General features: G+C 51.8%; 1 protein-coding gene across 2 annotated transcripts; it reads left to right on the plus strand.

Moving 5' to 3' along the window:
- Positions 1 to 2,152: 2,152 nt before the first annotated feature.
- On the plus strand, positions 2,153 to 12,898 carry UBE2L6 (ubiquitin conjugating enzyme E2 L6). Of its 2 annotated transcripts, XM_090261148.1 has the most exons (4): positions 2,156 to 2,278; positions 5,253 to 5,348; positions 9,916 to 10,102; positions 11,419 to 12,898. In XM_090261148.1, the coding sequence occupies exons 1-4, from the start codon at positions 2,252 to 2,254 to the stop codon at positions 11,568 to 11,570; spliced, it is 462 nt and encodes a 153-aa protein (XP_090117274.1). In that variant the 5' UTR covers positions 2,156 to 2,251; the 3' UTR covers positions 11,571 to 12,898. The 2 variants fall into 2 exon arrangements, with proteins under 2 accessions (XP_090117283.1, XP_090117274.1); XM_090261157.1 differs by lacking the exon at positions 5,253 to 5,348 and having other exon boundaries at positions 2,153 to 2,278.
- Positions 12,899 to 13,161: the final 263 nt, after the last annotated feature.

A 13,161-nucleotide genomic window follows, 5' to 3' on the forward strand; every position in this document is an offset into this window, starting at 1 on the left:
ATTATTTATACCTGGGAGTTACGATTTTCAAAGCTCCTCCACTTCTGTGAGCTTAGCTTCACCGCAGTCCTGGGAGGCAGGTCGGACGTTCCATGGCTCACCCAAGGCTGTGCTGCTCCGAGGGCAGACGTGGAACTAGAACCCAGGTCTCCTTGCGGTTCATTCTGACACACACACACACACACACACACACACACAGGTCTGCCTTGTGTAAGGACAAGAAGGCCGTGCACGTGGGTCTCCCGCCTGTGTGGGCAGTTAGGATCCATCCCAGGATGGGGAGGCTGACTAAATCCTTGACTCTGAATTCGGTTCACTTTGCAGGGTTTTTGCAAGAGAAAGGAAGGAGAGTCGCAAAACTTTGGACAGACTATGCTCCACACAGTGCAACTGCTTTCAGTTTCCATACGCCCTGCCACCACACCTCTGCTCACACTGCGCCCTCTTCTGGGAACACCCTCCTCCCTAGTTCTTACTCTACCTAACTCACCATGCTTTGCAATGCACGTGGGCTTTTATTTTTTCCAGGAAACCTTGCTCCGTTCTGAGGCGGCATCCCGGGACCCTCCTCCAGGCTCTCACAGCACCAGGTCCTTCCCTATATCCTCTGCCTACCACTTGCATTAAAAATGCAGGGGCTGCCCTGGCTGGGTAGGTCAGTTCATTGGAGCATTGTCCTCATACACCAAGGTGCCAAGGTTGAGTGTTCAGTCCCTGGTCAAAGCAATGAATCAACCAATGAATGCATAAAATGAGCGGAGCAACAAACCTCTCCCTCTCTCCCTCTCTTCCTCAAAGAAATAAAAATAAATAAAATAAAAAGGCAGGGGCTGCATTCATTCCCTCCTCAATGGCCTGGGCGGACCCCACTTTCTCACTGTGCTATTTCCTACAAGTTAGTGCCTGGCAGTAGTACAAAACGCATGTGAACTGAGGTGAACGACCAGAGAAAGGGTCAAACACCTAGGTTCCCTCATCAGTACCTAGGTTAAGGGACTGTGGACAGTGTCCTAGTCATCTCTGGCATATAGAGGATGCCTGGTTAGAGACTGCCGACTTGAATTAAACAGAACTAATCGTTCTGCGACTAAATCACACATCCGAGCAGAGAAGGCACTCGGGTCCAGGTTCCACGACATTTAGTTAAAAAGTACGTGAGGTGGTGAGCTCGGAACTCAAAATAGAGGCTCAAAACATGCTGATTTCTTTCCTCATCTGGACTGAAGGCGGTGGGGTTGAGGGAGACGGATTTAGTCCTCCCAAGGAGTCTAATTATTAGGACATTCTTCCGCGAATGTCGCTCGGTGCTCAGGAGCTGCTCTTCCACGGTGGCCTCAGCTCCTCGCTAGGGAAAAGGGTCTCTGCCCTTGTGCCCCTGCGGATGGTAAAGGACCGATGGTAAAAGAAGGGAGGCTCCTGAAGTCCGTCCTGGGGCGGCTCCCACTCGTTTCCCCAATGGGCACCTAGTAGGCACTTACTAAATATTAAACCTAATAAAAGACCGGAACCCCAAAGCAAGAGACTGGATCCAACAGCGCCCCCCCGCGGTGCTCGTCACTAACCGGGAGGAACAATCCTGCAATTTGCCACCAAAGGCCGGAGCGCGCACACTACTAGGGGGAGGGGCCCTTGGAGGGCAATAGTCCACGTCGTCCCCTACCCCCTTTTAGAGATGGTGCACGGGGCCCAGATTGGGGAAGTGACTTGTCCAAGCGGCTCCGGGAATTCGCTGGGGGAGCTCAGGGCAGCGGTTTGAGGGTGGAGGCCGCCGAGCGCGATGTCAGGAGCTACGTTTGCAGAGCCAGCGTCCTGTAAAGACTTAGGGCGAGTGTGCGCTTGGGAAATGCGGGGGTCCCGCCGCGGCCTCTGGGGACAGAGTGAGTGCAACCAGGGCTCAGATACGCGGACTGCAGAGCCGCGCCCCCGAACGCTCGCCGCCTGGTGCGCGGCGCCCCCTAACGGGACGCCGGGCTCCGGCCACGCCGCGTGCCGGACAAAGAGAGCGAGTGCAGGGGATCCGAGCGCACCGCGCCCGGGACCCGGCCGGGGCCTCGTCGTCTCCTGCCCTCGGCGGCTTCCCGTTAGCAGCGGAGGCGGCGACGAACAGGATCGCTCGGCCCCGCGTCCGCGCGGGTGAGCGGAGCGCGGGCGGGGCTTCCGGAGGTGGGGTCCCCGGGGGCGGGGCGCGCCCGGGTGGCCGGCCAGTAAACGGTGTCGCTGGAGTCGCCGGAGCGCTCAACTTGGCCCCGAGATGACGGCGAGGAAGCGGGTGGCGAAGGTAACGGCGTGTAGACTGACCCCCTTTCTCACGGATCCCCTCGCCCTCCCCAGTCCCTCCTCTCTCCATCCTTCCCCAGGGCTCTCCGCGCGCATTTGTTTGTCCGGGTTCGGGGTTGGCTGAACCCTGTTATCCCCTTCCTATCCCAGAGGAAGCGTGGATCTGCGAGAGGGGCCAGAGCTGGAGTTTTGGGGGTGCCGAGGGGCATGTCGTGCGGAGATGTCGCCGGCTCCCTGAGCTGTAATGAAGATGGGGATGCGCCGGCTCCCTCCGACTGGTTTCGGTTTCTTTTCACCTGCCAGAAACTTGTGATAACAGTGACTCGCCTCTCAGGTGCTGAAGGGTTCCAGGAGCCAGGTGGGGTCGGGTGGGTTATGAACAGAGATACTACAGGACAAGGTCCTTGCTTTGGAATAGCCCAGGACCCGCCCTCTAATTTGGCACTAGAGTTCCGAGGAGAAGTCTGGGATCCTGAGTAGGAGTCTGGAGCAATGTTCTCTGGCTATTCTGGGGAGAAAAAGATGCCAAGGGGGACCTCGAAAGTATCCTGGAGTAGGTGTCATGCATTCGTTTGATGTACAAATGTTGAATGCCTACTGTGTGCTAGCTCCTGTTCAGAGATGAACAAAAATCCTCCCCTTGCTCAGCTTTCCCCAGGAGGTGGAAAATCCGGGGTGTTTTCAGGACTGGGGTGGAGCCAGGAGATAGATGGGGAAGGAAGAGCAATCCTGGTGAAGTGGGTCTGACACCCCCAGACTCTGACTCTCTCAGAGTGTCCCTTCAATGTGTAGAGTGGGGAGACAGGTTTCAGGGGGGTGACAGGAGATGCCTGTTACCTTCAGCTTCTGAGAAGAATATGGTCCCAGATTGGGGCACCTGGGGCAGACGCAGCCCAGAATTGGAGGTTGGCAGCAAAACGGGGCAGAAGGTCTTTCCAGCCAAGTGGGAAAGAGCAAGGAGCTGTATTTGCTATTGATCCCACTGGCACCATTAAGTGCCAAGCAATTTACAGTAGTTATTTCATCTAATTCTTGCAGATCCCTGTGAGCTAAGTCACAAACGCCCATTTTACAGAGGAGGAAATTGGGGGTCGGGGGGAACACTGTCAGGGTCACCCAGCAGAGAGTTAGGAGCCTGGGATTGGATTCCAGGTGAATGGGCTTCCTGCCTGCAGGTTCTTTCAGTGACCTCTCTACTTTCATTTTCTGTTCGTCTGAATCAGGTGATTTCCTAACAGACCTTAGGAAAAAGCTGTGTGTGCTTGCTTGGGTTTCCACAGTCTCAGGCTGGGGGAAAGTTTTGGCAGAACCCACCTGTAGTCCAAGTGTGCCCAGTTGTAGTAAGTCGGGGAAATGTCTGCCACAGCTTCTCCCTTCAGCCTTGGCCTTCGTCGCTGCCAGAACTTGGAAAGTAGCAGATGCTTCTAGTTTGGGATAAAAGACAAATGAGGGTCATAGACTCAGGGCAGAAGCAGTTTGTTGGCGTGAATAGAGATGGAGTATGGACTGAAACCTAGGAAATGGGAACAGGGGTGTGCTTATATATTGGTGGGCAGATAAAGTTCAGGTGGTTCACAGTGTTAAGGGACCCCTCCCCAGCTGTGAATGGGCTGTGAGAAGCTTTCTCTCTGCCTTTGTTTACACTAGGATCTCTCAACCTTGTCGCCATCGGCATTTTGGGCCAGATAATTTTTTGTAGGATGTTCATGAGCAACCCTGGCCTCTACCCTCTAAATGCCAGTAGCATCCCTCATTTGTGACAACCAAAATTGGTTGTAGACATTGCCAAGTGTCCCCCTGGTTGGCGGGGCGGGGGGGGGGGGGCGCTAAAGTTGCCCTTAGTATAGAACTAATGGTTTATACCCATTCTGTGTTTCAGAGGATATGACCTGCCCTTGAATGTCTTTGAATCTTTAAATTGCACCCCCCCCCCCCAAAAAAAAGGTCTGTTGTCCTACAGCATAGACCCTGAAAGGGAGAGGTTCCTTGGTCAACTACATTTGAGAAGTACCGCATGCTGTGGGCTCACATCTTGGAGATTCGTGATGCACAATAGCGTATTAAAGACTTGGAAAAACCTGCCATAGAGAATTGTGTTTAGCCTATGTGCATAGTGTTTCCCAATGCATTTGACCATGGGACCCTTTTCCTGTAGCAGCTACTAACCTTGCATGAGACACACGTACACGTTTGCTCTGACTGGGCCCTCTGCCTTGTGCCTCTCCCCTCCTCTGCAGGGTGGGCTCCTTTTATTCTGCATGGCCCAGCTCAGTGTCACCTTCTGTGAAGTCTTCCTGCTGTCCCCTCTCCTTCCCCATCATGTATGTCTCCACCCATTGGCCACATAATCACACCCTTGGTTCCTCCGTTACTTCAGTAAAGTTCTCGAAGGCTGGGCCCTGTTTTGGTCAGATGTTAGTAGAGGATGCTCTGGAAAGGGCTGTTGGGAGAATTCAGTGGTGTCCAGGTGATTGGGCCACATTTCTAGGACGGTGAGTCCCTCCTGTCCCCTTATTTCTCGGCTTGTTGTACAGACCGCTGCGTTGCTATGATCCGTCCCAGTCGCTTCCCTTCCCTTCCCCTGGGAGGGAGGAGTCTGACAGGCACAGGGCGATGCTGGACACTCAGTGGATGCTATGGAGGGAGGGAGGGAGGGAGGGTGTAAGGACCTTGTGACTCTCTAGGAAAAGGACTAGAGGACACTTTCAGGAGAAAAGACTCCTGAGAGAGTTGACTCCCCAGGTGTAGCATCTGGAAGCAGTGACCTTCATCTCCCCCTTGTCCAGCACCTTCAGAGCCGTGTGAGGCTCACACCGGAGAAGTTACTTTAAGCACTTAGCACCGGGCCTGACGCATACTCAGTGCTCAGTGAATGGGGGCCCTGACTTTGGGGCGTAGGGCAGCTTGTGCTGGGGCAGGGCAGGCAGCGGGAGTAGGGGTGACTAGGCTCACTGCCCCCTCGCTCTGCCCCTCAGGAGCTGGAGGATCTTCAGAAGGCCCTTCCCCGGTACCTGCAGAACTTGTTCAGCGATGACACCGACATCCTGGTGTGGCATGCCCTCCTCCTGCCCGTGAGTGCCCGTGGGATGGGTGACTTAGGCCGGGAGCCTGGGCAGGATGGGGAGGAATGGGCAAGAATTTTCTCTGCCTTCGAGCCCTGTTTTCACTTCCTCTCTCATTGGTAGAGGGGTCTTCCTCTGGGTGGATTGCTTCCGAGTTTGAGGCAGAAGCGAAAAGAATGTTGGACTTAGGAGGAGACCCTTTCTTCAAACCGTTAGCCATCAAGCCCACCACAGAAACTTCAGCAGATAAACAGCATCCAAAAAAAAAAAAAAAAAAAAGTCTCTTTTTTGTAGCTAAATTTATTTGTTTTTAAAATTTATTTTTTTCAATTAGAGTTTACATGCAATATTATTCTGTATTAGTTTCAGGTGTACAGCATAGTGGATAGACATAGACTTTACAAAGCGTCCCCCTGATACTTCCAGTGCCCGCCTGGCCCCGTACATAGTTATTACAATAATATTGATTATATTCCCTCTGCTGTCCTTCACATCCCTGGGACTGTTCTGTAACCACAAATCTGTAACTCTCAATCCCTTCACCTTTATCACCCATCCCCCAACCCCCGTCCCCTCTGGCAACCACCAGTCTATTTTCTGTATCTGTGAGTGTTTCAATTTTGTTTGTGTTAGTCTTTTGATCCCACATGTAAGTGAAATCATATGGTACTTGTCTTTCTCTGACTTATTTCCCTTAGCTTAATACCTTCTCACTCATCCATGCTGTCGCAAATGGTAAGATTTTATTCTTAAACAAAGCCAAACCCTGAATGGTACAGTTCACTTGGTTGGGCATCGTCCTGCAAAGTGAAAGGTCACCAGTTTGGTTCCCAGTCAGGAAACATGCCTGCGTTTTGGGTTTGGTTCCCCAGTCGGGCTGCGTATAAGAAGCAATCGATCAGCGTTCCTCTTTCAGGTTGGTGTTTCTCTTCCTCTCTTTCTCCTTCCCTTCCCCTCTCTCTAAAAATAAATAAAATCTTAAAAAAAGAAAAAAAAAAAAGATTTCTTGGACCTTTGTCCAGGGATAGGGATAAACTTCCTGTTTCTCACGGTTGGTAGAGGCTAAAGAGTAGTTTTCCAAATTATGCCAACCTCAAAGTGTTCTCCAGGCATCTGTTACATCAAGACCCTCGGTGAAACTGACATGTTATTCACAAGAGGCATCGGTAAAAGGTTTGTCAAAATAAAGCACATTCCACCTGTAACAGAACCCCTGGGCTGCTCGGACTGAAACAGAACCCACGGGCTGTTTAGTTAGAGGCCCGATTGCCCGCCGCCAGAATTATAACCCTCAATACCAGAGTTTGGTGAAAAGAGAACGAATTATTTATTTACACACAGTCCTGCCTCCGCTTCCCAGACCTGGCCAGTCTTAGGAAAGTCAGAAACACCGTTTCCCTACTTCCTAGGCACAGTTCAGCTTTACCAATAGCTGCCAATCACTCAGTTCTGATTGGGGAGGTCCTTTCTGTGCTGTGGTGCCCTCCAGCTCTCAATGCAGGACCGCCTGGATTCTCAGCTTCCTTGTAAACTGCCTTCTTCCTGCAAACCGCGCAGATCTCCTCTCCTTCTCTAAACCACATGGCGAGAGCTTCTTCTTTAAGCAGCCTGGAGAGCCCTGCTCTTCCAAGCCACATGGAGGGCGCCCATGAGAGCCAGGGCCAGAGAGAGCCCCAGAGAGCCAGAGAGAGCTAGAGCTAAAATGTCCGCAGCTGCTTCTCTCTCCCTGACTGCGTCCTGTGAGGCAGTGGGTGTTGCAAACAGTGCTAACCATTCACTGAACCCTACGCAGGTTCTCTAGGCTTCTTCCCTACCAGCCCACAGTCCAAGATCCCTCCCATCTTCCTGAGCCTTGGAAGTAAAGCGGATCTTTGTGCAACAATGTTTCCAGCCACTAGCCCCAGGCATGCAAGGGCATCCTGAAAGCTGCTTCCTTTTCCCCATCCCCCAGCCGTAAACTCAGGGGTTTGTTTTTGGACTCCCCTGTTTCTGTAACACATCCGATATCCTGAAGAGGTCAGGGATAATGGACAGAAAGATGTCCTTTAATTATATTGGAGGAGTGCTGTTCAGATTTTGAAGTTCACAGATAAGATGCCAGTCATTTAGCCTTCTGGGAGGCCTCACCCTTGGCCTTGTCTCTGCCTCCCCGGTCCCAACCCCTTCTTGTTATCAAGAACTTAGAGGCTGAGACATTTCATCAGCTCGGGAGTTGCCCCATCTCTTATTTCAGACCCTCCCAAGACCACTGGCTTCTGTTTTGCGTTTTGCCAAGGAAGAGGAGCTCTCTTAAAACCTTGACTGTGCTTAAGTATGGATGTCGTTCTGGCTCTCTTCGTCCTGTCTGCTCATGTACTAAGTTCCTGAAAAGGTCTGGAGCTTGGCACCAGCCTGGACTGGGCACCAGCTCTGTGCTGAGGTCAACCGCATTCTAGGGTTCCTCTCTCCGGGTGTAGAGTAGTGTTCTTGGGTGGAGACACAGAGTCAGCAGCGTTGGGTTCCCATCCCAGCACTGCCACTGTGGCCCTGGGCAGCTTACTTATGGGCAGTGAGCTTGAGTTTCCTCATCTGGAAATAGAGATGCTGACAGTCATGAGTTTTTGTAATACTTCGTTGTAATAGCTGACACATACATAGTGTTTGCCATGGGCCAGGCCCTGTCCTAAGCCCTTAGCATAAATTAACTCATTTAGCCCTCACATAAGCCCCACGAAGAACTGTATTATTATTCCCATATGGAAGCACAGAGAGATTAAGTTACTGGCCTAAGGTCACACAGCTAGCGAGTAGCAGAGCCAACATTCAAATCCAGGTGGCATGGCTCCGAAGTCCATGTAACCCCTACACTCTGCTGTACGGGCTAATGTGTTTCATGCCCTTAGCACAGGGCAGCATAGAGTAGGTGCTCAAACTCTGGAGGTTTCCTACTGGGTCCTCTTAGCAGCCTCCAGCCGTTGGTCGCTGCAGCCCCTGCTGCATTCTTGATGTTTTTTAAATCGTGGTAAAATGCACCTGACAGCATTTACCATCATAACCATTTTTATGTTTTCGGTTTGGTGCCACTCAGCACACACCCATTCTTGTGTAACATCCCCACCATCCCCCTCCAGAGCTCTGTCATCTTCCCAAAACTCTGTCCCCATGAAACACTTAACTCCATCCCTTCTTCCCGAATCTAGGCCTTCAGAACTAATTCTCCAGTTTATGTGTGTGAATTTAACTATTCTGGGTACCTCACAAAAAAGGAGAATCGTTCAAAATTTGTTTGTTTGTTTTTTTTTTTTGGTCGGGCTTATTTCACTCACCATAATGTCTTCAGAGTTCATCCGTGGTGTGGCATGTCTCAGAATTCACTCCCTTTTTAAAGCTGAATGACATGCTGCTGTGTGCACATGCCATAGATGCATTGATTCGTAGATGGATGGGTTGTTTCAGCCGTTTGCTGTTGTGAATCAGGCCGCTGTGAGCGTGGGTGTCCTGATACCTGTTGGAGTCCCTGCTTTCAATTCTTTTGAGTATAGACCCAGAAATGGAATTGCTGGGTCATATGGTAATTCTGTGTGATTTTTCTGAGGAACCATCATACAGTTTCTGCAGTGGCTGCCCTGTGTTACATCCCCAGTCCCAGGAGTTCTTACGGTTTCTTCGCTTTCCCCATTTTCTTGCCCCCAATACTGGTTGGTGTTCTCCTGTATTTGCTAACAGAGGAGGATATGTGTTCTCCTCTTCCATAGATGGGCCTTGCAGGCAGGCTGGTAAAGACAAATAGTGTATGATCTCACTTACATGAGGAATCTAAAAACAAACAATGAAATAACCCTGAACTCCCAGAAAAAGAGATCAGACGTGGGTTACCCGCGGCAGAAGGTAGAAGGAGGGGGAACTGAAGGAAAGTGGTCAAAATGTACAAATTTCCAGCTATAAGATAGAAATAAGCATTAGGGATGTCATGTCCAACGTGATGTCTGTCGTTAACACGGCTGGATGATATACAGGAACGTTGTTCAGGGAATAAATCCTAAAGAGTTCTCATCACAAGGAGAAAAAAATTTCTTTTCCTTTTATTGTATCTCTATGAGAAGATGGGTGTTAGCTGAACCCATGGTGGTAATTATTTCACAATGTATGTAAATCAAACCATCATGCCGTAGGCCTTAAACTTGTACAGTGATGTATGTCAATTATTTCTCAGTAAAACTAGGCAAAAGTGAATTTATCAATTAAAAAAAAAGCTGAGGTAGTCCTTAGAGCTCATCTAGTCAAACTGTACCCATTTTTCAAATGAGGAAACTGAGGCCTAGAGATGGAAGGCCCTGGCCTGGGTCACAGAGCAAAAGCCAGGATCAGACTTTTGGGACACCCCCCACCCCCCAGCCAGTGTTCTTTCGTGATTCCATTCTCCCACTAGTCCGTGAATACAGGTGCCGGTCACGATTCTTTTTAGGTGTGGAGTGGAGGAGGTCTGGGACCCTGGGGTTGGGGCAGGGAAGGGGGACACCAGAAGTCTCCAGGAGGAAAATGATCTTTGGAGAGCAGCCCTGCCTTGGAACAGAGCTTTACCCCTTTTCTTCTACAGGAGACGCCGCCCTACAACCTCAGGGCCTTCAGACTGTGCGTCAGGTTCCCCAAGGAGTATCCGTTATGGCCCCCCACGGTGACATTCACAACCCCGATCTACCACCCCAACGTGGACAGCGAAGGCCAGGTGTGCCTTCCCATCATCAGCAAAGAGAACTGGAAGCCGTACACCAAGACCTACCAAGGTGGGCAGGGCTGTGCTTGCAGGGAGGGGCCGATGCAGGAGGGGTTTCCAGGACTGATTTTGAGTTAGAAAAGTTCGAAAGAAAGGAGGTAAAATGTATGGGTCTCAGCGGAGTCTGGGTCGTCAGATAGAGGGGACGCGTCCTGAGATACCTGCTCCTGCCTCGGGTCTTATACCTGGGTAGGGGTGACAGCCTGTGGGTCACGGGAGAGAGGAGCCTCTGGGTGGTGGAGGGTAGGGCTGCAATAAGAAGGCCGTTGCTCCATCTGTGGATATTGGTGAAGTCTCCGCCCCTTTTCAGGGCTCAGTGTCCTAAGCGACAGTTGAGGGCATTGGCCCAGTGATGAGAATCCACGTCACTTAATTAAGCAATTACGGCTTTACCCTGAGCAACCGGACCACACCAGGTAGTGCGATCATGCGCCCCATGTAGTAGATGAGCCCCCTGAGACACAGGGGTGAAGCACCTGCTACCGTCATGCAGCTGGCGGTGGCGGTGGCGGCGCCGGGGCGCGAACCCGGCTTGGCTGACGGGAGCGGCGCTGTCCAGCGGGACTCTGTGCCGTGATGGACATGCTGTGGGGCTGCACGGCCCACCTCCATAGTCCCTAGCCACGTGTGGCTATTGGACACCTGAAATGTGGCCCGTGCGACTGAGGAACTGAGTTCCTAATTGTAGTTAATTCATTTAAATGTAGACAGCCACCTGTGGCTAGTGGGTTACGTCAGAGTGCCTCTGGACCAGCTCTGGAGTTTTTCACCCCAGCAGCTAGGATCCTGGGGTGGCGGATGGGGTGGGGAGTGCTCCTTGGATGACCTTCGAGGGGTCTGCGAAGCGCTCTGATCTCAGAACTGCACGTTTGTGAGCATGTGCACGTGCCTGGGAAGCCTGCCCTGCCTTCCCCAGGTTCCCAAAGGCCTCTGGGAAAGATCAGGAGTCACCGAACAGAAGTGGTTTCCAGCCTTTAGCCTCAGAACCCTTTTTCTCAAATTAAGTTTGTTTGGAATCCTAATATCAAGCAGGAAAATGAGTGGTTCTTATTGAAAAGAGAGAGGGCCCCAGACACCCCAATGTCTCACCATGGAAGATAGCTTGAAAGCCACTGGTAGAAGCAGTGAGGGCCCTTGGCATCATCAGCCAGGGCTGTGAGGGGCATTTGATTTGGTTGTAGAGACATCCTGAGAGATGGAGCCTGCTTGGGGGTCTCCCAAGGAGTGAGCATAGAATTTCAGGGGGATCTGGGACTGGGCATTCATCGGCCCCTGCGCAGGATTTTTCTCTCCGCCCTCATGTCCTGACCTGGCCTCTCTCCCCAGTCTTGGAGGCCCTCAACACGCTGGTGAGCAACCCGGAGCTGCGGGAGCCCCTTCACCTGGAGCTTGCTGACCTGCTAACGAAGGACCCGGAGCTGTTCAATAAGAACGCCGAAGAGCACACCCTGCAGTTCGGGGAGCACCGGCCCTCCTAACTCTGGTTCGGCCCCACTGCGGGCGTGATGGGCGGACACACCGTATGGACCGGGGCCGGAGCCCTTGGCGGCGCATTCCCCGCTTAGTTTTTCTCTTTCGTTTTTTCTTCTTCTTCAGTTGTTAGTCATTAGTTGTGTGTGTTTTATGTGGCATGTGTGGACCCAGTTCCAGGTTCACCTGGCCACAGGTGTGCTTCCCCACTCCCCTTCTCTGCCCCAGAGCCAAGCAGTTTCGGTTGGCAGAGTCACAGGCCAGCTCTCCAGTGTTCTCTGATGGGGAGATCCTGGTCTTAATAGTTGCTCCATCTTAGAGGTCGCCTTCCAGGCCAGCCCACAGGAAATGAGCCCAGCAGCCAACCAGAATCCCCCTGAGCCCAGGCATCTGGGGGCGAAGGGGAGTGGGGGCAGGGCTGGGAGGCAGGGCACAGGGAGGGAGTCACTTGAGATTGGGTGACTCGCTGATTACATGACAAATCAGCCAGGCTGCTGATAAACATGTAGATTTTGATGCTAAGCCTTTTGTTTTTTACTGAGTGAAGAATCTGATCACCATCCTGGAAATCTGACTACATGGTTTCCAAATCACTTGCAATCTCATTAGGTGGCCCCCTCCTGAGGACCAGGCTTCAGACTGGGCGGAGGGGCCCCTCCCGCCTCCAGTCCAGGGAAGTCATGGAAATCATGGGCTTGTCCAGCCATGAAAGTCGCAGATGAACTGTGAAGTGTGGCTCAGTGTTCATGGAGGGGATGGAGTGGTTTCATCAGGAGAAGAGGAGGCTGGGAATTTAGCTGCTGTCTAATAAAAGGTGTCATCCTACTTCCCATGAACTGATGACCTCAAGCCTTGGGTAACCCCAAATGTTGTGGGTCCATGAGGGACTAGGCCACCCTGACTGGAGGGGCCTTCGGCACATGCGCAGGGTAATGTCCCCACTGTATAGGTGAGGCACTGGAGGCGCAGAATATGTCAGCGGATAGGCAGGTCCACACCTCCTGCCTCAGAGCAACGCTGGCTGCTTTTTGGTTTTGTGTTTTTCGTGGGCTGTTCTTATCAGCACAACATTCTCCAAATGGCCGATACAGCCGGACGGGATTGTTAGCAGGACAGTGTGATCAGCTCCACGGTTCGTCTCTAACGAGCGGTGGGAAAACAAAAACAAGCCACAACTGCAACCAGAATTGGAGGGATGAACTTAACCCAAAGGAAGAACTTTCTGGGCACAATGGTTCTGAGCTGGAAAACCACCTGCATTGATGTATTTATTTAAATTTCTCTCTTTTTTTTTTTTTATTGTTGTTCTATTACAGTTGTCGCAGTTTTTTCCCCATTGCTCTCTGCTGCCTATTTATTTATTTACAGAGAGAGGAGAAGGAGGGAGAAAGAGGGAGAGAAACATTGATGAGAGAAGGATCGATCAGTGACCTTCCGTGCGCCCTGACCAGGGACCAAACCCGCAACCCAGGCATGTGCCCTGACCGGGAATCGAATGGGCAACCTTTTACTTTGTGGGACGACACCCAACCCACTGAGCCACACCGGTCAGGGCCCACCTGCTCTAAGACACAGAAATGTGGGGTATCTTTTAAGTCA

This window comes from Furipterus horrens, unplaced genomic scaffold, assembly GCF_987537825.1.
Source record: "Furipterus horrens unplaced genomic scaffold, mFurHor1.1.pri manual_scaffold_2, whole genome shotgun sequence".
Taxonomy (NCBI): domain Eukaryota; kingdom Metazoa; phylum Chordata; class Mammalia; order Chiroptera; family Furipteridae; genus Furipterus; species Furipterus horrens.